At 39.8% G+C, this 25,964-nt stretch overlaps 1 protein-coding gene across 6 annotated transcripts in view; it reads left to right on the top strand.

The window, feature by feature from the left end:
* WWC2 (WW and C2 domain containing 2) overlaps positions 1-25,964 on the top strand; it is a 104,788-nt gene that overhangs the window by 38,236 nt on the left and 40,588 nt on the right. For all 6 annotated transcript variants that reach the window (XM_037399024.1, XM_037399014.1, XM_037399060.1 and 3 more), the window contains exons 3-8: positions 12,909-13,112; positions 14,683-14,759; positions 19,057-19,136; positions 22,528-22,657; positions 23,316-23,462; positions 24,475-24,548. In XM_037399024.1, the coding sequence (XP_037254921.1) occupies positions 12,909-13,112; positions 14,683-14,759; positions 19,057-19,136; positions 22,528-22,657; positions 23,316-23,462; positions 24,475-24,548 (712 nt within the window). The remainder of the gene's footprint in view (positions 1-12,908; positions 13,113-14,682; positions 14,760-19,056; positions 19,137-22,527; positions 22,658-23,315; positions 23,463-24,474; positions 24,549-25,964) is intronic.

The raw sequence follows: 25,964 nt of genomic DNA, 5'->3' as shown, positions 1-25,964 counted from the left end.
AAAGGCTTACAAGAAAATCTGCTGGTATGACTAAATCCATTTCTACTTATATTTTTAATTGCATGGGAATTATGTCTAAACCATACAAAACTATAGCAAAATTTGAGATACAATGCTTGTTAGGCTTACTGAAATGAGTATGTTCCTGAAAGCATTTTTGTCGTCTTTTTCTGTGTTTTATTACTCCATATTAATTGATCCCTTTTTCTATTTTCTCAGAAATTGTCTTTAATCACGTAATAGGAGAGATTCTATTTGAGATTAACACCTGAATGTAGGCGGCTGCATCTGTACTAGCAGTGCTACGTACTGAAAAAGTAGTAAGGTGTCTACGGCCATTTCAGATGCTTTAGGTTAGCAGAGACAACTGCACAAGGTCGGTAGATGTGGCATGGACGGTCAGAGACCAACGGCCTTGTGGAGCAAAAGCTGGAGACAAGGCTCATTACCCATGGCACCTCAAATATATGGGCAAGCGAATCAACCCTGAGATGTCTAAGTTACTTTTGTAGTCGATAGCTGTCTAGTCAGTACAGTGCTTATTGAAGGCTTGCAGGTAGACACCTAACCTTGAACTGAATCCCACCGAATAACCTCCGGCCTTTTATAACCCTGCTTTTTGAAGTAACGGTGCATGTCCTCCGATCTTATATGTGGTGTTAAACGTTCCTGAACTTTAAAAAATAGGGACACGCTTGATTGGATTCGAAAGGTGGAGAAAGTAAAGAATGTGCTTCTGAATCTAAATGCTGCTATCAGAGGAAACTTGTCTTTAACTTCTGCTTTGGCCAAAATTATAAAACTTTAAATTATAAAATTTTGACAGGCAATCCGCATTTCTGGGTGTTTTGAAAGTGCTTTCAGATCACTGCTCTGATAATCATGCTCTTTTATTTCATGCATGCTTAAAACTTTTAATCAGTTCTAAAAATCTCAGTCTTGTAGCTTTGCTACTTCCCCCCGCCCCAGAAAGAGGTTAAATACTTTCCTTACTTTGAAATGCTATTTCTGTGCATTGAGGGTGAATTCCTGAATATGATAAGCTGTTCATGGGTTGAAGTTCTGCTTTACACACATGTAAGTTGCTGAGGCTTGCACAGCGTAGTCTTGAAATTCTCTTGAAAAATTTGAACATGCTACAAACTCCTCTTCCTTCCCCCAGCTGCTCAGCTTTTCTGATCTGGATCATTGCTTCCACTGATAGAGAAGAATTGTATATATCCATCTGTACGTGTGTCTGTGGCTGGAACAAATAACTGTGATTAGCTAGATTTCTTTGCATTATGCTAATGCATATGATGGATGACAAAATGGTGTACTTTTTTGGACTTTGGTGTACTTAAACTGGTTTCCATCCAGGTTCAGTAGTGTATTTGGTTCCTGTTATATTAATACATGTGCTGCTTTGTAGCAATTTCAGTGAAGCTTCGTATCTTGTAAAGTGGTATATTTTAGTTTTGTATTTTGTGCAGTCAAGAGAGTACTCTTGAGTTGCTGGGAGGTAAACTGCATAAAAATCTTATAAGTAGGTTAATTGTCTGACGTGCCAAACGTGGAGTTTAAACCTTCTACTTCATTACTGGGGAACATGTCTTGTTTTGACGCTACTGAAATCTCTGGTGTGGAGGTCACTAATAATTAAGGGAGGAAAGCATTTCCAGAAAGCAGGTTTTGCATCTTGCTGCTTTATTAGGAGTGTAATGATTCAGATGTGTTGAATATGCTTTTTGGATTTGAACCGTTAAAATTGTCTGTCAGGACAGTGGCTATGTTAGAACAAGGAAGACTCCTTTACTCTTTCACCTGTATCAGTTATAATTTTGTTAATTCTCTCTTTTACTGGACAAAGAAGCCCAATGAGGGGGAACGACTGTACCCATTGCCAGGAGGAGGACGAAATGGATAGGTGCCTGAAAAACAGGTTGGATAAAGTGGAATTTCGGGACCCATAAATGGCAGCTTGAGGGATAGTGCCTTGGGAAGAAATCTGCTCCCCTATGTTACGTGGGGAGAGGTGACTAAAGACATTTCATGTTCACTGCTTTCTGGCTGGATTCAGTTCAGCAAAATGTTTAAGGAAAGGCCCATTGATTCTTTCCTCTTGCATCCCATAATTAATTATTCTGAACAACTTCTTATTATCTGCCCCTTTCTCATTTCTCATTCTAGTGTTGTTCCTACTGTGTGCATCTGTACAAAGCTACATCTGATACAGCTATGGAGTGTCAGGTTGTCCACAGAACTTTGGAGCCATCATAGTAAAAATGGTTGATCTTGTTAAATTTCTCAAACCAACCCAATAAGCTATGAGCAGCAGGCCAGACCTTAGTGCCATAGACTGTAAATTCAGAAGGTCTTACTGACAGTTGTTCGTGCCTTTTCGGTTAAAAACTCAAGGTTGAAAATGTTAAGGATGGATGGAATTTCCATTAGTGGCCGTGTAGGACTTAATTCCACTTGTCTTGAAAGGTGGATATTAGCAAAACTCCCACAGATTTCAAGAAAACAGTGCTAGGCTGAGCCTTGCAAAGTTCTAAAAATTTTGCCAAATTTCTGTAAATCTTCAAAATGTATTTGAATCAAAATACCTTTCTTTAAAAAAAAATTAAATATTTTCCCCATCTGTGTAATCATCAGTCTTAGTCCTTTACCTTCCCTTCTCCCATACAAATCTGAGAAAAGCCTGCTTTCCTTAACTCCCAGTGGAATCTCCCATTTCTTCTCCACATGGGGATAAGAGCTGTCTCTGAGCAGTCCACAATTGTAAAACACTCCCTCAGACTTGAGGAACTTTCTTTTGGTGTCAGTATGTTTAAGTATAATTTGGTTTTATTATCATCACACATTTTCTATAATTTTATATATTTTAATGAGAGGGTGTTTGGTTTTGGTTTTTTTTTTCAAATATAGTTTATTTTTTTCTAGCTCTTACTGATTGCCTTAGAGCTTTCTCATGATCCTTTTGGGTGATGTAACCCACTTTGAGAAACACTAACTGAGGTCATTATGAATATATTACCCCAATTAGGAGTTTTAATGTGATGCTTTCAGCTTCAAGGGAGACCAGATTACAGGCCATCTGGCAAGACAGAACATGCATATGATGTGGGTAGCTAATACTATAAGAACCTAAACGCTTACCCTGTGGTTCGGTAGCGCCCTTTGTTAGAGGGATGACTGAAGGGATGTTTTTTAGTGTTCAGGGACCGGGGAGTTCTTTTGGTGCAGGATCCTTCTTACTGTGGTTTGGGAGAGTCCCAAGATTTTATCGCTTACGCTGGTCACTCTTACAATTGTTATTGCATATATGTACTCGTGTGTTCATCTACTTCAGCTAATTTGCTAACATTTACTAATTGTGCTAAATAACACAGTTAGGAATTGAAGGCAATACTAAAAATAACGCGAACCTATTACTCCATTTTATTTCATGTATCTACAGGCAAAGTCATCAGTTTCAAAATTTTCCAATTCTTCTGCAAGGTTTTCAACATCAGGTGTTAAGTGGCCGAGATGCAAATATTTATGCTCTTAGAGCTTATTTGCAAACACTTTTAAGCTGATACAATCTCTGAAAGAATTGGTCCTGCTCTATTGCTACCTCTGGCCTTTTGTTCTGTCCCTGCAATGTTTTTGCTTATACTGGCATGGACATTTGCATGGCCAGACAGTGAATCAGATCAGGGAGCTTGATTCGAGTTGAAACTAATCTGGTATGGAAAAAAAAAAAAAAAAAAAAAAAAAAAGTTGCTATTTGCTCTCGTTTCCACACCCCTATTTATGCAAGTAAGAGAGGGAAGGTGACCTGGCGAGATATGAATGAATAGGCAGGCGGAAGAGACAGGGGACAGCTGCTTTTCGTGGTAGCGCTGGTTAAAGGTATTTGAAATGACACCCTTGAACTTTCATCCGTTCCGCGCCCTGCGCAGGCTTGCCGGGAAGCAGTTTTGACTCTGAGGCTGTGATTTCCAGGTGCACTTCTCAGCTGGTGGCGGCAGCTAAAGCAGCAGTCGTTGCTTGTTCTGGTTCCTGCCCCCACATCGTGTGGGTGTATGTAGTAAACACAGACACTGGGGAAGCAGTCTGCTTCCCGAGGGGTGTGAGTTGTCATCCTCCGCCTCCTCTTCCTTCCCCCAGTTGCTCAGGTTTTCTGATCTGGATCATTGCGTGGGGTATGTGTAGATGAACAGCAGTGGAGTTAACGGGAGCAAGAATGGGAAACTTGTACTTTTGGCTTGACACGAATAGTCTGGGGGAATCGTGGGCTGGGAGAAGTTCTGTCTTGCCTTCGACACCCTACGTATTCCTAAATAACTTATCCCCTTTACTTACAGTTCTTATTTTTCAGGCTCAGGAATAACCAGGCAAGTAGCTGTTTTCTTCATCACATAGATCTAGTTAACCTATAGAATACATACTCTGCTGTTAGTAATGTCAAGCAGCAAAGATAACAGAAAGGAACTGAATGACGATATTTAAAAGATAAGGATAGGAAGGAATAGCTGCTCCTATCCCAGTAGTATTTCAGACCATCACATCACTCCTTTTTTGCCACTCTCTATTCAATATGATGATTTTTCTCCCTGCCCTCCACCCCCAGCACTTTTCAAAACTGTGTTGGACATCTGCCTTCTCTGCTTCTGCAGCTCCTCCCTTGTTAGTTTTAATTGTCCACATTGGAAGCATGAAATGTACCTTTCCCAGAGACAGCTTTCTATCACTGTTCCCAGAGACAGCTTTCTATCGCTGTTCCATCCACAACGAAAAAGCAAATTGAGTTGGTGATGATAAAACATCAAGAAGCGTAGAGGTAGAGGGATTTGTGTCTGCTTAGCTGAGAACAGAATTCATCAGAGGTCCCGATTTCCCTTCTTGTTTTCCTTCCTTCTTAAAATTTCAAAGCCTAGCTATTTACCTACACTGTTTGACACTTACAGTACAATATTTTAACTATGGGTATTCTGTTTCTGTTGTAATCTTAAAGGCTTTCATGCCAATTTACGCTTGTGCAACTGGTTTATCTAACAGAGGGATTTTTTGTGGATAGACTGACTCTTCTCTGCTCCAGCCTGGGACTTGTAGTGCATCTGCATCTATAAAAGTATGCCAAACTATTTTCAAACAAGGAATAAATCTGAAAATCCCACCATGAGTCTGCAATTATCATTAGCTTGAGGGAGTCGAATGGTGTATCGTGATCATAAACGTGCACTGTTTGTTCCCACGACCCGCCACCATCAGAAGCAAGTGGTGACGTGCAAGCGTTTGGGAAACAATTGTGAAGACTCTTTTCTGTCAGCAAACACATATGGTGAAAACCCAAGTGCAGTGTGTCTTATCTTGAATCTTATTTATAGGTAAGTATCTTTATCGTGCCCTGGCCGTAGGAAGGGATTAGAGTAATCTGATGCACGCTGGCTACAGAAGGAGGGCTCAAGCAATGAAGGCTCTGGATTAAAGATCATTTTAGCTGCTGACTTTTATATAAAGATCATACATGCATCTTTTTCCTTAAGTCTTAGTTCTGATAGCCATAGCAGTAGAACATTACCTACTTACTGGATAATGTAGAGCAAAACGCTCAGAGTTTCTACTGCATTTGACTCTTTAAGATATGTAAGCATATGCTACCCGATATGTAGAGGAAACTAATGTGCCATAAGGATAACGCGTTCAGTATTTCTTCATAAAAATCTCTGAATAAATATTTCTTGGAAATCTGCTCATGCTTGCACACTATAGCTGGAAAACATTCTCGTTTTCTCTCGTTACTCAAATTCAAGCCCAGAATTATTTTATGGAAGAGTGAAGAATGTATCTGGAAGGGAGGAGGCATTTTTTGTGTGCAAGTTCTATGGCAGGAAACAAACTGTAGAGAGCTCGTTTCCAAGCATACTCTGAATAATCTAATTTTCCTCCATGTCTTCTCTCTTTAGAACCCATATTCCATCTTATTACGTGCTAGAATGTGATTTGCTCTGAGTATCCATTAATGTGTTAGATCATTTTTAAGACATTGTATGTGTTATCTTGTTGGGCTTCAGTGTCTTACTGAAACTGCTCTCTCTGTAATGTGATATTCTTGATGTACCTATTAAACATATCAGGGTGAAATGATGTAATATTTGTGCATTCTTCCTCAAATTTTGGGGTACAAATTGCTTCTTTTTGTTGTTTGAATTGTAAGTCTTCTAAAAAGTGTGGGGGGAAAGGAATAAGAAAGCCTCTAGTATGTAAGCAATAAAGTGCATTCCTTACGCCAGTCTAATAACACTTGGTTATTCTTCCTGAAACTAGTACTAGTGCATTTGTTCCTTTGCTGTTCATTAAGACTTGTGTCTCAGCTGCCTGCAATATTTGTTGTGCCAGCTGAAGTACGATGAAGTAATATTTGCAGTCTTTTTTTTCCCCCCTGAGTGTTTTTTTGTCTGATTGCAGGCAAAAGTGCTGCAGATTTGAAAGCCAGTTTGTTTATCAAGGAACGTGGGATATACTTGTAGAATAAACGTATCCATAGTGATTATGTAATGTTGATAAAATTGCTTTCACCACCCACCACTAAGCTAATTTGCGTTACCCTGCGATGGTTGATGTCAGACACTATTTTCCTCTTCTGATGTTGTATGTCAAAGGGTGGTTGTTGGCTTTGTTTGTGCCATCTTGAGAGAGTTTGGCGTGAGATGCCATTGAAATCTGGGTTCTCCTTTGCTGCAAGTGGCCCCCCTTTGGCTTGCCCTCAGCACGCGGTAGGCTGCTTTCCAGGTATCCCCTCCTCAAACCATCCGTGTGGAGTAGGACGTAATCCTACCACACCGAAGGCGTTGGAAAAAGAATCTGGGCTTAGCTTGCACGCTTTCAACAGCCACTGGGCTTCAGGAGAAGCACCAGTGACTGAGGGATCCTGAATGTAGTCAGCTCTTGGAGGCCTGTGTTGCTCTCTTGAAGGTGGGGTTCAGCGTGCTTGGAGGTAATAGTCCTGCGGTTAGCATGCAAGATAACCAGAGATGTCGGGTGTCGTGGAGTTACCTTTCCATCACTTAGCGAACTGATGAAAACTGCCATTTAACGCTGAGAAATCGCCACCCTGACGCAAAGCATCTAGCTGAGTTGCGACGTGGTGCAGCCCGGAGCATGGCCGGCTGTGCGCGGCACGCTTCTGCGTCAGTCTGAGCGCTCCTTTTTTCAGGGGGCAGCTGCTGCCGTTTTGCCGTCTCTTGCCTTGTAGCCCTCGTTTCCTGGTAGGGAAACTTTCCTGTAAGTTAGTCTGTGAGGGAGAAGGTGCATGGTATTGATGCATAGATCCATACTTAAGATTCTAATGGATAACTAGATCTGCGAGTAGGCTTACTGCTGCCAAAAAAAGGGATGTCTAGTTCCTTCCCAAGCTGGGTGGCTCTTCCTCCTTTATACTGGCTTGTTGGACCTTAGGTGACATAGCACAACTCACCTGACCTGCCAGAACGTGATGTATCTGCTTTCGTATTATCTTTTTGAGTGTTTGGGTGGGTTTAGTACATTGCATAGGCTTTGTGCGGGCTTGCATGAGCACCAGCGACTGTGCAAAAGAGAACATGTGGTTGTGTAACGTTGGGGAATGTGGGCTGAGGTGATGTGGTGGAAGCCGTCCCTGCCAAGAAGGGGGGCTGTTACAGCAGCTCCAGCTGTGACATGCAGTTCCCCCCCCCCGGGCGCTCCTCCATGGGAGCTGAAGTCTCTGGTCCTTGTTTCTAGCCAGGTCAACTAGTTTCCCTTGGAATACCGTCTCTTCTGCAATGGTGATTCTGCTGCATTTACAAACTGGAATAATAAGGGCATGTGTTTAAACAGATGAGAGTGTACTTTTCATCCTGAAAAGTGTCACAATTTTGTCTCTTGCTGTCTGTGTGTCCTTCTCAAGCAGCCACCTAGCACCTCTGGCATTTTTTTAACTGGGACTCCCTGAGAGTACTTGTTCTGTGTTGCTTAAACGCAATGTGTCTGACTGAAGGCAGCTTACATGTGGGTCGCTCTAGAGCCAGTCGATGCTATTATTTTGTTTGGCAAGGGGACATGTTGGAAAACTATTGCTTCCACTTATTGTTAAGCCTGTAGTAAAATGTCCAGTTCTCTCATGTCTAGCAGTAGGGCGTCAGGGAGCCCTTCCCTTCCCTTCCCTGTGGGATTTAGTAGTGGGATTTTAATTTCATGTATTTTAGGGAAATACAATCTACTGCTGATAAGGTAATAGTTTCCTTCTGTTCAAGCAGACTGTAAAAATTTGGCAGAGCTTCCTGATAGCAGACAGGAACAAAACATATGAAAATATCTTGCTTAATAAAAAAAATGGCATCCCTGACTATTGCCTCTATCCTATGTATCTCGTATGTATAAGCACACAGAACATGTATAACTTTGCTGCCCTTGAAGCAAGTTTGAGTCAAAGGAATAAACAAAATTTCCAAGGCATAAAGTCAGTCCTGGCGTGTTGGCTTTGAATTATTGTTTGGGCTGAGTTTAAGTGCATCGAAGCCGGCTGGCAGTGAGCCAGGAAGAGTGCATTTCATGAATAGCAGGATGATTAAAGCCAGTGCAGCTTCCTCTCCTGCCTTACGGAGCCGTGATCGTTTCAGCGCACAGGAACGTCCTTGGGTGGAGCGTGCCGTCCTGCCGCTTGTGCGATTCCGCTGGCTGAGACCACAAGCGTGCTCTGTCTCACAGAATTTTCCCCCCAGTAGGGGTTGTCACTCGCATCTTTAAAAACAGGAGGAAATAAATTGCTTGGTTATAGTTTTTGTATGAATTTATTAACTACACACTTGCAGTAGTTTGTTTAAAGTTAAAATAATTGGTTTTAAATCGAGATCTCTTAAGAAAATTGGGTAATTTTTATTTGCAAGTGGCTTTGCCCATTTACACTAAAACCAAGGCAAATTAGGAGTGTCTAACTTGAATGTTAGGTACGCCACCACCTTCTTCATTCTGTTACTATGGGTTGTTATTCTACATTATGATTGGACAGAGAAGGTTGATAGATGAAGATTCTTTTAAACCTAAGCAGTGCTCTCAATAGAGCCCGATGTGCAACTCTTGGTTGTTTAAAGATCCATTTTAAGGAGATTCCTTTAGTTCATATCTAACTTTATGCCACGGAAAATGATGGCCACTCTATCTTCTTCATTTTCTCTACAAGAAACAGCTGAACTCTTGAATTTAACTATCCGGTGATGCCAAAAGTGTTGGAGAAGTCATGCCCAGCGGGGTGGTTTGTTTGTTCTCCAGTGCTGATGGTTGAAGTCCAGTTAGCATTTTCTAGAACAGGTACAACCCCAACCCTAAATTCTGTCTAGTGCCCATAATCAGTGCTTACTCCTCACCTGACCAGCAGAAACACCACCTCCCTGTCTGCCTGGCTAGCAATCTGTTTGTTGGATGATTCTTGTCAGCTGCAGACAAGGTTGTAAGGCATCCTGTTGCAGTCACCAGTGGAAACATTCATCTGCCCTAAAAAAGGAATGAGATCTCCCAAGTTTATTTTACAACAGCTGTTGAATAATAAGGGTAAGAAAATGTCTGGATGTTCTTTGTGGTTTAAATCTCACTCTTTGGTTTAAGCAGGAAGGACTTCACATCTCCTTTTGAAATGTTGGGCAAGCTATTTCTTCAATGACATGCATGCAACTATCCCAATAATACTCTTGTGTATACTAGTTTGACCTTAACAGCAGGTGCTTAAAACGTTCTCCTCTAAGGGAAAACAAACCCCTTATCTTTGTGAGGCTTTACTCTGAGAAGTATAAATATTTGAAAGACCTCTGCTTTTCAGAAAAATGTATTGCCTCTTGGAAGGTACAAATGAACAGACTTTTCAAAATGCCGCACTTACAGTACCAGAAATATTATCCATAGTTCTTTGTTTTGTGGGTTTTTTTCTCTGTGGGGTAAACCTGCTGATTAAAATTGCGACCACTGAAAATTATAGACGTACAAGCATATGGTACTGCTACAGACACACGTGTGTGGTGTGTGTGTGTGTGTAGATACCTATACATATATATATACATACACATATGAATAACTTGCCAAACAAGTGATATGCTTTTTGGGATTTTCCACTTTGTGATATTTAAGAAGGCCTAGAATCAAAAATATTCCAGAGCCTTTTCTGCTTGGTAAAGGTTGAGTAACAATTCTGGCATAGTCATTTCAGTACTGCTCTGCTTTTTCCAGCTTATATATTTTCCCACGTGAGTTTTTGTTCCAGAATGAAATACATGCAGATCGAATTGGCTGAGAATAATTTGACCAGTCAATGTACCTACACAAGCAAATACCCAAACCTCAGTATGCTAAAATTAGGGTGCAATTTTTAAAACACAGTGTCACCTTTAACTTGTTTATGACTATTAGTATAATAGATGTTAGCTTGTATAACCATAGTTTTGGAGTTGGTTTTTTTTTTACATATGCAGCTTGGAGAGGCAAAAAAATAATATGTTTGATTGTCTTTGTCAGCAATACAAGACAATCTGCTGTTGATCAGCTTTGTCCTTCTCTTGCAGTCCCAAGGACAGGGCATCTGTAGGCCACGTTTTAGAACTCTGCAGGCTCCATTTGGTCTTTGGGCTGCATGTTGAGCAATCCTCACTTAAAACCTACAAGGCAATTACCTACAACATGCTCGAAGATGAGACCTTCCAATCTTGTAAGATTATTTGGTGGCTGCTGGTTGCACTCTTAAAACACAATCACATCATTACATTTTTCTACAAAACCAACATAACTGCATTTATCCTATTTGATCATTGACCCATGAGAATCCTCCTTCATGCTCTTCATCCTGCTTCACAAAAAAGGACAGGTCTGGAAACCAGCACTTCTTAAAATACCTGTGAATGTGGAGGTATGTTAAAGCACAACAGCAGTAAGTGGCCACAGATAGGGACATGTGTTGACCGTTCAGGAGAGAAAAGGTATCGATTTGCTTCTTTGTGTGCCTGGTATCTTTGTGAAAAAGAGCAGGTGGCTATAAACATGGATGTGAGAGTGTGTGTGTGTGTGTCTGTAGCTATAGTTAGTCTTTTGGAGAGAGTGTTCCTGTCGGGGTTATTGGAAAACCAACTGCGTATAAAGCTGCTCTGCTTTAATCTTTTATGCAGTGCACTTGGGTTTACATGATTTATGCTCTCTGTGCATCCATTGTGCGCATCTAATACCTTTCCCAAGCAGAAATACAAAAGCTGGTTGTGTTTGTAAATGGTGGAGAGGGGGGTATATGTGTGCATATTTGTTTGGTTTTAAAAGCATCAGTACTTCCATAGGCGTGGTCAGTTTAGGATTCCCCAGGGGTAGTTTTATGGGATGCTTCTTTTTATTTGCATGTCTTCTGGTTTATGTGATATTAACACCAAAACAGGTGTTTGAAAAACTGGTAGTTACTCTGTATGGGAAATTGTTATTAACCAGAATGTGCCCTTATCTGCTTTTGCTGTTACAAATCTGTTTTGATATACGATGGTGAAAAGAGTGCTTTCACTCAGACTGGTTCTGCTGCAGTTCTCCCTGCCCTGCTCCCCCCACCTCCATCTTCAGACACATGTTCCCATTTTTTTCCCCCTGCATTGGTTCTCCCAGTAAAGCAATTCGGAGAACTCAAGTGGCAGAAATCTAACCCAGGGAATAAATTACCTCCTCCTTTTTGCGTAAAAATTCTGAAGTAAATACTTTGCTCTTAAATACTTCAGTACTGAATGTTACTTTTTATCTATGTAGATCTATGTAGATTTGTAATACGTAGCTCAAGAAGAAAATGCAGTGTGGGGCATGCTTGCATTTAGATTTCAAGCTTTTCATGGCTATGTCTGATGAAAACGTGTTTGTACTTAGTACAGATTTAAAGGAAGAATATTCATTATACAGCTTCAAAAAGTGCTGAACTAAGTCAGGAAATATTAATGATACGGTTGAACGTTCAGCCTTAACTCTTCCTTATTGTATGTGTACATTAAAAAAATCTTAAAACCTACAATTAGATTGATCTCATCGCATGCTTTCTTAATATATACCATTACATTATGTCAGATCCTCTTGTCTATGCATTCTATGCAAGTCTGCCTTCTGTGTGGCTGCTGGAGTTGAAAAGGTTGATCTGAAATCCTTTGTGAATGAAGGGTCTGTTCCAGCCTACTCATTTATATTACCTGGGTAGTCAGTGGGAAGAAGTAGACACCTCAAAGACCCAGTTCAGTCCCATGTATCTTGGGCATCTGTCTTTGATGGAGTGAAGTGCCCTCTGAGGGTGACCCTCTCTGCCTATTGACCATAAAAGAAAGTTGTATCTTGGATCAGATGCCTAGCAGGGATAGGGATAGAGCTAGGTGAGGTGATCTGGAGAGTTAATGATCTGTTAGTTCAGTTACAGGGGAAAAGATAAAACCATTTTCATAGAGGGAAAGGAGAGAGGTAACCACTATAGAACATGAATAACCTAAGTCTGTAATGAAGTGGGGAGGAGGAGGGTTGAAAAAAAATGTAATAGCTAAGAATACTTACATTTTTATTCAGAAATTTGAAGATGTCATTGAAAGACTTCATGGGCCAGTTATTTCCCAACACTCTGATGCAAAAAATAAGGTTTTTTCTTGAGTTTCACCATGTTATTAATTCCAGGTTGAAGGTGTAGAAATGATCTAAGTAAGCATTTACCTGTTGCACGCTAATTCCTAATTTTGCAATCAATCCCTTAAATACTGTTTCTTACACACGCTATTGTGGCAAAGAAAACCTTAAATAAAATTGAGCATTGGCTTAGTAATGAAAGACAAGCTATGGTTTGGAGTTCTATAATTGTGGATTACATGCAAAGAAACAATTTAGTTGTCGGTGGGTTTCAGCAGAGGTCTCTTTAAATCCTTTCTTTTTCTCCCATAAAGAAACAACGCAAATAGAAGATCCCAGGAAACAATGGAGGCAAGAACAAGAGAGAATGTTAAAAGATTATCTTATGATAGCCCAGGATGCTCTCAGTACTCAGAAAGAACTGTACCAGGTGAAAGAACAGAGGCTAGCACTTGCACTGGATGAGTATGTACGGCTGAATGATGCCTACAAAGAAAAATCAAGCTCTCGTACAAGCTGTAAGTACAGGAGAGAATACAATCTGCCTTCTTTGATCTGTGCCTTGCAGGGGATCCTGTTTCTCTTTAAGATGAGTTTTCAAGGTTTGCTATGAACACCTTGTACTCTGGCTTTTTTAGAGATAGCATCCCTACTTTTTTGTTATTATTATTATTTAATACAAAGATATTCTGCTGGAGAGAACCCTCTTCTCTCTGATACAACTGAACTCCTTTGAGCTGTGGTTTAGAGCAGTTGGCTCTGAAATCTATTTTGTCATGCAGTTTTTCGGAACAAAATTCTGCCAAATCTAGGTTCAAAGTAAGTAGGATCTCTTGCACTTCATGGCTGCGTACAGAAATGACCCTACCGTGTGGACAGGTATCTACAATAGACCAAGAAGGGAATTTGTTTCTGCTTTACAAGAATAGCATACAATAATTTTGTAGCCTGTGTGCTGTGGTCAGGGGTGAAGTAGGGATACGTGTTACAGTGTTGGGCAAGGAACTGCCATGCAGTAAAGTGCCGTCAGAGGCCTGTTGTTGGCCAGACATCTCTCTTGGAAGTAGATAGTGTGATAAATTAACATGGGCAGCTGCGGAAGAACTGAGTAGCAGACCTCTGAGACTTCTGAATAAATCTCCTGCTTTCCAGAAATCTCCTTAGAAATCACAGCTTCCAGGAAGAGGTGATCACAAGATGGCTCAGGTAGAAGAATGGGGATAGAAAGCCAGGGAGAATGAGGTGCAGCTTTAGAATCCTGGGATGAGCAAAGGAGGAGAGAGAGTGACAGGGGAAAAAAAGGGGAAATTTTGATTATTCATTAATTATTGCCATCCTGCAATGCTGACTACTCTATAGAATGATATATTTTTTAAAATATTATATGTTTTTCTGTACTTTGTAGTTTTAGATTGTCACGGTTTAATCCCAGCCGGCAACTAAGCCCCTCACAGCCTCTCATTCACTCCCCGCCCCAGTGGGATGGTGGAGAAAATCAGAGGAGTAAAAGTGAGAAAATTTGTGGGTTGAGGTAAAGACGCTTTAATAGGTAAAGCAAGAACTGTGCATGCAAGCAAAGCAAAAGAAGGAATTCATTTACTACTTCCCATGGGCAGGCAGGCAGGTGCTCAGCCATCTCCAGGAAAGCAAGGGCTCCATCGTGCGTAACTGTTACTTGGGAAGGCAAAATGCTGTAACTCTGAATGTCACCCTCTTTCTCCTTTTTCCCACCAGCTTTATATGCTGAGCACAATGCCATACGGTATGGGATATCCCTCGGGTCAGTTGGGTCCAGCTGCCCTGGCTTGTGTCCCTTCCCAACTTCTGGTGCACTCCCAGCCTACTCGCTGGTTGGGGTGGGGTGAGAAGCAGAAAAAGCCTCAACTCTGTGTAGGCACTGATCAGCAGTAACTACAACACCCCTGCATTATCAACAGTTTCCAGCACAAATCCAAATGAAGAAAATTAACTCTATCCCAGCCAAAACCAACACATAGGTCAATGAGAATTCATCAAGGAAGGGACTAATTGATGATCTAAAAGTACTTAAATATTTCTCCTTTTTTTTTTTTTGTCTTTCATGTAAAGTGTTCTCAGGCTCCTCATCAAGCACAAAGTATGACCCTGACATTCTGAAGGCTGAAATCTCCACTACAAGATTAAGGGTGAGAGTGCTTAACTCATATTCATTTGTATTCTGTGTGCAAAGTTTATGACTGTAGAATAAGCGAAGCTTGAACTAGCAGATGTATCTTGTACCCTGGTACTGAAACTTGATATTCTCATTAAATACCATTCAGAGGCTTTAAATGAATTTTTAAAGCTCTGTCTGTTACTTTCAGATAACATATTTTGGGGAAACTTCGACAGATATTCTAATTACATGTGGGTTTAAATAAATCTGATAACCATTTTCACTTGGATGCTTTTGTTTTTGAAAGGAAGAGTAAAAATCGTTAGGTGAAAATAAAAAAGTAGTAGGCCAAGGTGAGCTGCAGCTAGATGACTTGTTTTTACACACCTTTCTTCTGTAAGAAATGCACCGTTGGCTACATGAACTGCCTCAAAAATTTCTGTTGGTTTAAAAAAACACTTTTCAGTAATGGTGTGAAACTTCGCTCCGTTTATCAAAATGGAACAGTTCAGATCAAGAATGAAAGTTTGTGTTTGCATTTTGAAATTTCCAGTGAACAAAAATCCGTTATTCGGTGAACTGTGTTCAGCATGGTCACTAACAGACTCCATATAAAGAACTTGCATTCACACATTCATTAGTCTCCAGTGAATTTATCTTGAATAAGGAGGAAATGGTGTGGAAGACATTTAAAATCTATATAGGGAGTTGATTTATTTAAGCTTTGGCATATAATGCTGTATGGATAGCTTAGGCTTTCTGTAGTTAATAATGAAAAAAATGAGATCGAACCATGCAGGTTAAAATCTCACAGCACAGCGCCTTCCTGAAGGCTGGCACGCATCCTCCGCAGGAGCAGCAGCAGGAGCAGGAGCAGCAGCACAAGCAGCGCAGTTCCTCAGCTCTTCCATTGCCCCCTGCCGGTTTCTGCACAGAGCGGCACGCGTAGAAGCCTTGAGAACGTTAACCACCTCCTTTACCTGGAGGAAGAGTTATGATTAGGAATCCGAACAATGTTTACAAGGAGCTGTGGAATAGCTCATTGAAATTTTAAAGCTCGGCATAAATCGGGGATGGAATACGCTGTGTAAAACTGGCATCCAGATGTTGCCCTCCTGACTGCTTGTACACCTCTTCATCCTTACCAATCTCAATTTGTAGTCTCTTATCCTTTAAGGAGAAGGGCAAGTGGCTAGTGAGAGAACTTATTTCCACACTGGAGGAGGTGGGAGGAAAAATTTAGTAGGGAGAATCAACAGCAGTAAGGACCCTGTCAGGAACAAGAATGAAGAGACAAGGCGAGAGCTTCTTTCTAAAATAAGTGGAGCAGTAACAGATGTTCTCTTTGGCAAGGGGATCACTAGTATCTTTGGAAGATTAATAGCGCTGTTGAAGAGCTAAACAAATGACCAAATTTAAATACAGTCACCTACAAGTCAAAGGGGGAAATTCAGACATGGTCCTGTGCTGTTTTTCCCATTACTTAGCTCTGATCACCTCCCGGTTCAAGATGCAGAAACACTGAATCACCTCTTGGCTGCAGATCTACAATTTGTTCACTGAGGAGAGAGGCAGATATGTTAACCACAGTAATTCTTTTCTGGGAGATGCTCTCCTCTCTTCATTGTTTCGTGGGGTCAAGGAGCCTAATATCCTGCTGCTTCCCAATACCTGATTTATTAGCGTGGCAAAGTCCAAGTTGCATATGTGCTTAAAACAGGTGACCTGAATCTTGTCTACAGAGTTTAGAAGGGTGCAGTCCAAGAATATCTGTACCAGCATAAAGTGTGTTGTCATCCAAAGCCACTGGATTTGAAAATTATTGAGATAAGAAAAAGTGGAGCCCTGTGATGCTAGGGCTGGGAAGTGGTTTTCATGGAAGATGGCAAGAGAGGTATGACTGTTATCATAGTTTACCCTTACTTGAATGTTTGAGGATGCTTGCTCATGTGCCACCTTTTGGCATTTTACAGTATATGCATGTGTGGACTTAATGGGAAACAAAGTTAGTCATTAGTAAGCTGCCAGCCAGCTTGTTAGAATTCACACATTGTTTAGCGAACTATTAGGTCAGCTATACTAAACCTGTTTCTCTCTCTCACAGTGGCTGAGGCTTACTGGTATCATCAGGTTAATGGTGGCTGGAGGGGGGAAGCTCAGCACTTGAGGAAGTTCTGAATTGGCCTTTGGCCTTTTCCTTGTTAGCTGTGCTTAATATATGCATGTGGAGCCTTTTGGATACATGAATTGCTTATAGCGCAATAGGTCGTGGAGAAAATATGTCAGAAATCAGACAGCTGTTAAATGAAATAAGCAGGAGAAGAAAGACCTTTTTCACAAGACTAAAATTGAAGAACCTGATCCTGCAGTAGACTTGTGAGTGGGGCCATTCGGGGTCTTAATTAGTAATCAGTAAGATAGTTCAAGCAACAGAAAGCGTGTGTGACCACAGTGTGTTTTATGCACGTGCAGTGAGCAGGGGATGCACCTTTATAAAATAATAAGGTTAGGGGGGTGTTGTTGATTCACTAGTACTTGAGTGCTGGGAGTAGAAAGGGGTTAGCACAGGAGCCTCCTTGAAGGTGCCGTTAGGAGAAGGAAGCGAGAGGCCTGTCAGGTGCCTTAAGATGATGGGCAGAAGCAGTAGGAAGGAGGTGAAGGATAAAACAAGTGAAAAGTTGTGAAAAAGCAGGAATTATATGAAAGTTTTGAAGGAGAAGACAAGGAGCACAAGAACAGTTTAGTGCAAGTATGATGCAGTAAACACAGAGTCTGTATTATGATGTAGGTCACATCCTTCTAGGGTAATGTGCCTAACTCGCATTTCTTGATAATGAAATGATGATGAATTTACAGCAGAGGATACTCAGAAGATGATCTTGAAGAAAAATGTATGGGTTTCTGAGAGATCCAATCCTCTAAGTTGAAACCAAGTTTAACTTCTGCTATTCCTGTACATTCACATTTCTGATTTTTAAAAAAAAAATAAAAATTTAGCTATTCTGTGTTTCTCAGAAAAGTTGAGACTTTTTTCATATTTTACACATCACCTGGAACATAGAGGTGATAATCTGCTCATTTTCTATATCTTGAACAGAACGCTTGAGAGATTATTCTTGGGGTTTTCATGCTAGTGAGGGAAGCAGTAGTAGTTAAGGAGTGCTGAATGTGTACTTAGAGATATTGTCTATTTATCATGCTAACTATTCAGTATGGTCAAAATAAAAACAGTTTTCTGTCAAGTAAAACAACTAGTGATGATAGCTTCCAGAAGCCGGAACCTAAACACTTCATGTAGAGAACAGATTTTGCTTTGGAGAAAATGGAGATTGAAAACATTTTATTTCTGTCACAGAAAATTCATTAGCCAGAAGCTACAAACTCAAATGCCTAAATATCCATCACAAGCCTATATGAAGACCCCACAAATCACTGGTTATTTTAGACATACAAAGCATTTGAAGTCACTTGGAAAGCAACAGCAGCTGCTGATGCTCGGTGCTTTTAGTCACCTGGCATCACGGGAATCCCACATTTATTATTTTTTTTTTTTTAAAGAATTGCACCAAGTAGGAGGTCTAAGGGGATTTATTTAGGGTCATAAAAAATTAAATGGAGGATTTTAAAATTTGATCTTGGTTCATAAATATTTTGAGGGTAGTCACATCTGCTAACATCTGAAATAGCAATATTAAGATTAAAAAGCAACTGAGCATGAATATTTAGGGAAAGTAGGGAATGTTTTGCCAGAGACATTTCTTTTAAATAGACACATATTTGCGATCCAAATGTGTTTAGTGATTGTTGTCTTTGAATTAAATTAATGTGGATTATATATTTAGGGATCCAGTGTCTCTAAAGCTTTATAAGAAAGGATGGTTGGTTCATGGCGGGGGGAAAGGAGTCCACGCTTTGTCTTTTACAGTGCAAATGACTTGAGAGATTCCTGGAATTAAAAAGTGAAAATATAATAAGCCTAAAAATAAACAGGCATGTCCCTGTAGGATAGTAGGAATGCATGCTTAACAAGTGAGAAGTAAATTACTTGTTAAAGTTCTCTCAGGTTTAATAACACAGTGTGGTATCAATACAAATAAAGAATGTGATTTAATCTGCTTGTGTCCCTTTAATACTAAAGCATGTTGCCCATAGACATCAGGAAGAGAGCAGATCCTTTTGTTTTTAATATATATCAGTAGAACACTTTACTCTCTTTTTTTTTTTTTTAGTCTCATCTGATGTAGAGAATACATTAATTGTTCAAAGCCATGTGTTACGCTGTTTAACAAAAGGAATTTTCTAACTCTTGCTTTGATTTAACACACAAGGTTAAGAAGCTGAAGAGGGAACTCTCTCAGATGAAGCAAGAGCTGTTGTACAAGGAACAGGGCTTTGAAACACTGCAACAGTGAGTAAAAGAAAATAGTTGAAACTGACTTCATTCAGTTGCCCGATTTCTTTCTTTGGCGTGGAATTGAATCCATCTTATGGGAGAGTTACTGGGGGCAGAAATGAGCACCTAATAACTCTTTGTTGTAGTTAGCAAGCAGGAAATCTGTAGAAATGGGAAACCTATCGTGCAAGTGTTAACATGAGAAATCTATTCCCCCTCCTCTTTGTTTTTCCACGAGGTTTGCTTGTGTTGCAAAGAGGCAGAAAGAAGGATGGTGGTTAAAGGGTCCCAAGGAAGAATTCAGCTGCTTCGCATGTCATGTTTAAAAAAAAAAAAATTAAAACACTTGAAAAAGTAATTAGGTATTTCTTTCCTCATTCCCCACCTCTGAGCTAGAGAGAGTGAGAGATGGAGGAGGGTGCTGCTCTCAGAGGTATGAATGGTACACAGCTGTGCAGGGTTTGAAATGAGTCACAATTTGAGGGTTAGAGAACTGACTTTCTTTGTTCCAGTTGCTGGCATGCCTGGTGTCCAACGGGCTGATGCTGAACTGGGTGAGCATTATGGGTATTTAACCAGTTGGGCTATTAGGGAATGCATTTTTTTTCAGTCTGAGCACTCCCTGCTGCTCCTGACTTAAAAAGTTGGGCCGTAAAATATGAAACATTACTGGAACTGTCACCACAGAGAACTTGCTGGAGAGGAAGCCTTGCTAACAAGCATGTTTTCTTGACTCGTGTGAATAGAAATTTATTAATGCTAGTTGTTTTCCTTATTGTGGTATGTACCCATACATTAAGGATACATTTACACAGTAGAATGCTGAGCTGTGTGCTCTTAGTACACTAGTTCGAGTATATTCTTAGTATTCTAGTCCCAGTAGCAGAAGCAATGTTGCGGCTTTAATGTAATATCGTCTGGATTCATCTACCCTTTTTTTCAGGACCTTCTGCGTATGGCAGTGTACTGTCAGATAAGTAAAAATAGAGCTTGCAGAATATATAGGGAAGGTGGACAAAAGGTGGGGAAAAAAGGAAGTGCATTTCCATCTTCCAGGTAGAGTCTGAAAATGCAAAGAAGGGATTTGCAAAGGATGATGTTTGGAGCTGAGATGCTGGAGTTCAGTTCCCAGTTCTAACCAAAACATCTTGTAGGCTATTGCCTGTGTACTTTAATAGCTCAGTTTTATATAATAGGATTTTTCTTAAGTGGGAGAAAAAAATTGTGGTCCAGGAAATGGCCAATCATAATCGGAGATATAACAAAATGGATGAAAAAATGTTTTTTTCTGGTATGAAGAGTTTGAAGTCAGTTGGGAACTGAAAACCCTCAGCACTTTAGGAGGATGCCAGTCAAGTCTCTGTCCTCCTTCATTTTGACTAAAACATAAATATAAGATTTCTTTGTTATTTAAATATATAAAGACTAGCGAGGAGTGAAGGGAGAAAGGGGTAGCTGATTGAATTTACTTAACCATAAATCAGATCTCATTTGAAGCAAAATTTAGAAGAAAGACTTATTGATTCTAAAGCTTAAGGTAATAAAAACTCATGCTGCTGTCCCAGGATTAAAGGTTAGCCAATCATGCTGGTTTTATTATATTAATTCAACAATGAAGTATTGTTTTAAAGCAGCTTGCTCACAAGCCATTTTGATAGGAATCCAAAGCATGTTTCAGAAACTGTCAGCAGCATTCCACAGAAACACAATGGACATTTGTTTTTAAAATTCAGTCAGCCGCTTTCAAACAGTACTAATCCCATTAATTTAAAACAGGATGATGGAATATCTTGTATGTCAGAGATCCTTCTTGTCCATCTTAATTATATACAGAATAAAGCAGTTGTGATTTGAATGTGGCACATCATATTACTCGGCAGCGTGTGGTGTATTACCCAACTGCTCGTTCATGATCCCAATTGTTGGCATATCCTATATCTATTTGACCTTAGCAACCTGATAAGTTACCAAAAATTGAGTGTTGTCAGACAGTAAGTGCGTGCCTACCTATGAAAGAGTTTGGAGAACTTTCAGGCTGAAACAAATATATCATTGAATAGGAATCTGAGTGCTGAGTCACATAGGTAATTTTCTTACACCAATGCAATTCTAATTTGTACAAAAAACTGAAACGTGGAAAAAGGAAACCAGACATGCTCACAGCTTTAAAGACCGCTTTAGATCCTTGGTATCTTTGTGCACAAAACTGGAAGAAAAATAGACTAAGTTACAGGTGTGTTGTGCAAATTGTTGCTCTTGCAGGGGATGCTCGAGATCATTTCTGATCATTAAAATGTTTGTTCATTCCTCACTCACAAGGTTAATGTCTTCCAGCAAAGATGATGGATGATGATAAAAACAGAAAGCCAATTGCCTTATAAAAGAACTTATTCCCTGCTAAATGCTTGAGTTTTGTGAAGATGGATGTGGTTTTAATTTTGTGAAGCACAGCTGCAGTCATTTCTATGATGCTATGAAATATTCAGTTAAACTGGAGATCAGAGAAATGTTTACAAATTGTACTTCTTGAAGTAAATATGGAAAGACTAAAATGAAATATATTTTTATGTCTAAATTTAGGGGCTTTTTTTTTTGTGTTATTTTCGAAGTACAGTTTTTAAAATAATTGATAGTCCAGGAATTTAATAAATTGTTCGGTCTATGACATACGGTATTAATTATCCAGAGATTTTGTGAATAAAGAGAGCCTGGTGACTGGCTGAGCAGAACAGCTGTTGGAGATGGTTGATGCCTTGGATTAGAGTGAATGAGAGGGAAGCTGAGACAAGAATGGTGCTGGTTACGTTTCTTCTCTGCGTGGCTGATCAGAACCGAGAGGCTTGCCTGTCTGTCCACCTCACGATGTGGGTCTGGGTAGAGAAGTGCTGCTAATAATCAACATGCCTTCTGTAAGGATCACAAACAGTTAGTAGTATGACAGGTGTTCCCAAAAGCTCCCATGCTGCAGAGAGTTATGGTGGGCACGGTCAGCAATAATGCTATGCTCCTGGTAGCGTGTGTAGGAGTCTTCAGTGCTCTGTGCCCATTATGTCTTCAAGACTGGATTAATTAAAATTGCTTGTGGAGCCTCTGCCTTTGCTAAGGCCCACGTACTTTAGCTGGGGTGCTTTAAAATCCAGCAGAAGTGTTTTTCCATGAGATTTCCTGATGTCAGCAAAAGAAATTCTCTGGGCACTGTGTGTATGTTAGATAGCGTGACATTTTTCCCAGGAAAATTTTAATGGAATCTTCAATGTCCTTTTTCCTCTTTGCATGTCTGTTACAGGAAATGGTATCTCTTGCCTCTTTACCTTCTGTTCTCTAACTGTGCTTCTGCCTGAAGTAGAACAGCAGAGACGTTACTGTTATTTTCTCTCTTCTGTATTAATAGTCTGTCTTTCCACAGAATTGACCAAAAAATGTCTGGAGGCCAGAGCGGGTACGAACTGTGTGAGGCCAAAGCTATCCTGAGTGAATTGAAGTCAATCAGAAAGGCGATAAGTTCAGGGGAGAGAGAAAAACAAGATTTAATGAAGGTAGTTTGAATGGTTGACCTAAGTTCTGTGTGGATTTGTTTTAACATGACTCATTTTCCTAATGATAAATACTCTGCGTTTTATATTTATAAGGGATTCGCAAATTTCTTTGAGCCTAGTGTTATAATAAAATTTCAGGTGCAGAAACTGAAGCCTGTGATGTTCCTAGCTCAAAAAGCCACTCTGTCCGTCAAGAGAATACAGATTTCTGAACTTATATGTAAGGTACAATGCACCTGTTACCTCTGAACCTCAATTTAAAATAGTAAATGGACAGAATTGAGAGATGTGTTTTTGAGGTGCATGGTTTTCTAAATCAGTGAAAGTTTCCAAATCTAAATTGCTCTGTTGCCATTTCTGAAAGCAGATTTTTTTTTTTTAGTCAACCAAATATTTAATTGGTTTACAAATTTTAAAAAAATCATAAAATGCAAAAAGAAGACACAAAACCATATGAGTAGTTTTTACATTGTCACACGTGTTGTTCGCCCTTAGCATCAACTACCAACTGCTTGCCTTCAAAGGACAGATGCTTAATATGAAGTAAACCCAGAATTGTTATATTGGAGTCTTTTCTGTAAACATCTTTTGGAGATAAACTGGTATAAACACAGCAAAGTGCAAAGGAACACCAACTCCTTTTCTGTTTCCTGGACAGAGTCTTGCAAAGCTGAGAGAGAAATTCAGTCTTGACCAGACCACTGAGACATCTGAACCAGACTTGAGTTCCAGCTCTGTAAACTCCCAGCTGTGTTTTTCTAGACAAACTCTGGATGCAGGGTCTCAGACTGACATTTCTGGTGAGGTGAGCTTTTTTCCATTTTGTCAAATGTAAAGAGAAATTGAATCAGAATGCTGCAGTTAATGGAACTGGAATCAAACGATTGTTTGCTGATAGGAGTGTGGGTGTCTATACACACACACACACACACATGTTTGAGATAATTACTTAGAATCAGTTGTCTGGTTTTTTTTCCTCCTTGAACTTTAATTCAAGATTCAGATGAACTTTATAATTTGCCATGAAGCATCTATGACTATCTGATTTCATCAAATAGCTCCAGTACCTTTAGAAGATTACCATAAGTAGATAGTAATTTTTGGATCTTTCTATAGGATATGTTTCACCTTACAGGCTTAACTCATTATGAAGATGTTTTTAATTTTCAGAAACAAGATCTCAGAACTTAAATGTGCAATTTAATTTCACACAGCTGAAAAACTTAGTGGAAGTACTTTTTCAGGGATTCATTAAAACCTCTGTTTCAGTGACAGCATATTTTACATACACAGAAAGCTGTGCTCAGTTTGGTACCATCTTTGAAGTTCTGTGAGCTAAGTTTGTAAGGAAGAGATTGTACTAGGTTTTCCAAACAAAGAGCTAAGCTTGTTTATGTTTTGTAGCGAATTTATTTTTGTCTTACTTTGAAATGCACTGGCTTAGTTCTAAATTCTGGGTTCAGTGGAGTTCAAAGTAGGAGATCAAAATTCTGGGTGCAACCGCTGCAAGACTTCTTTGAAAGCACTTTTGCTTTACCCTGGAGTATGGACAAATGGTAGTGCAGTAGTTAAAAATAGATGGACAAATGGTAGTGCAGTAGTTAAAAATAGATGAACTGGATCAGAAGAAAACAGCACTGTTTTGTACATCTGAGTAGATTCCTAACTAGGCATTTAACAGCAAGGTGTGGCTGCCGGTGAGCGTGGGTTTATTTAAGTTTAAATTTTTCTAGCCTATGCGTATAGGTTTTGTTGATTCATTGAACAGCTTTACACAGTAATAAGGCTAATACTATTTTATTTTTTTTTCGCAACAGGTTGGAGCAAGAAGTAGATCAAATTTAGCAGAGAAGGTCAGACTAAGTCTTCAATATGAAGAGGCAAAAAGAAGGTAATCGTGTGAGTTGCTTCGCGATGTTCCGAGTGCAGGAGCACTACCACTGAGCTCGCACTGACATCTGGTGGGCAGCTCGCTGGGACTTTATATATATATATACATATATAAATAACCTGTGGCGTTACTGCGAACCGTTTCTTTTCCTTCAAGAAGCAGGCTTCCAGGAGCAGCCGGTGCTTTTGAACAGCAGGCTTCACCTTTAATGCTAAATTGAATGTGTTAAGAAAAAAAATACAGTGACAACTTAATGGCAGTTCCAGGATTAAGGGAATAGAGCGAGCTGGCTTTCCACTGAAAGGAGTCGCCAGGCTATTTATGTCCATCTTCTTTGGGATCATAATTTCAGTTTACTACACCACTGAAGGCTCTTCAGTTTTAGAGTTCCTTCAGACTTCCAGTGAAGATTCAGTAGGCTTAATAATTTTTTATTTTTTTTTTTTCTCTGGGACTTTGGATAATTTAAATACTTGTTATGACTATGGGGTTGGGGGTTTTTTTTAATGAATTTAACCTGAGGAGAAAAGAAACTAGGAACTGCTCCAGTGATGAATGTGGAATGCCTCTCAACTAAAGTTCTGCAGAGGTTGCTCATGAAAGTAGTGCCGTTGTGATGAATTGCCAAAGCCCTGAAGAATGGGCATCACAAAGCAGAACGTTCAGGGTTAGAATGACACGGCTTCTGGTGTTCCAGAAGTGCTGCATAATACTGGGGCAAGACTTACTATTAAAAAAAAACCAAACAGTGTGCAGGGGGTATCTTTCTATTAATAATCTATTAATTGTGTTGTATTATTTTCTGTTCTAATACTTTTCACAAAATTAGGTAGGTGTCAGTTGTTCAGAAACCTTGTGGTTTTTGTTATGGAGGTACTTTGTAATTTAAGGGGGGTATAAATCTGAAAAGTTTTTCCACACCCAGAGTTCCCTTTTTACAATAAAGAACTAAACAAGGCAATAAAATAAAAACCCAGCACTTTTCCCCAGGTGAAAACTGTGCCTAAACCGCATCAAATCTGAGATTTAAGTATTATTTCAGTTGAATACTGTGGCATGATTAATTAGAGAACTAGGAAATGAAATTTGCAGCTTATACATACAAGTAAAGGCATAGTTAGGTTTAAGGCAGAAGGCCTGCACGACCAACGTTTTTTTGCCTAATTTCAAGTATCTGCCCCTCTCATACAGAGCAATAGCTACCACGCTTGCCAGTAACAACAGTAATCTTTTACGTCCTCATTATGGATCATAAAACTTTATTATATGATCAATGCATGAATCAAACCGTGCTAAGGCTATTGTGTATGTTCAGTATTGAACACGATTTTGGCTCAGTGTCGTTGTGTACATAATATTAATTGTTAGATGGTGGTTTAGATGCAGATAGATGGCATTTTTTCTCAGTCATCATTG

This window comes from Falco rusticolus, chromosome 1 (assembly GCF_015220075.1).
Source record: "Falco rusticolus isolate bFalRus1 chromosome 1, bFalRus1.pri, whole genome shotgun sequence".
In the NCBI taxonomy this organism is placed as follows: Eukaryota; Metazoa; Chordata; class Aves; order Falconiformes; family Falconidae; genus Falco; species Falco rusticolus.
This window is presented reverse-complemented; position numbering and strand designations above follow the sequence as displayed.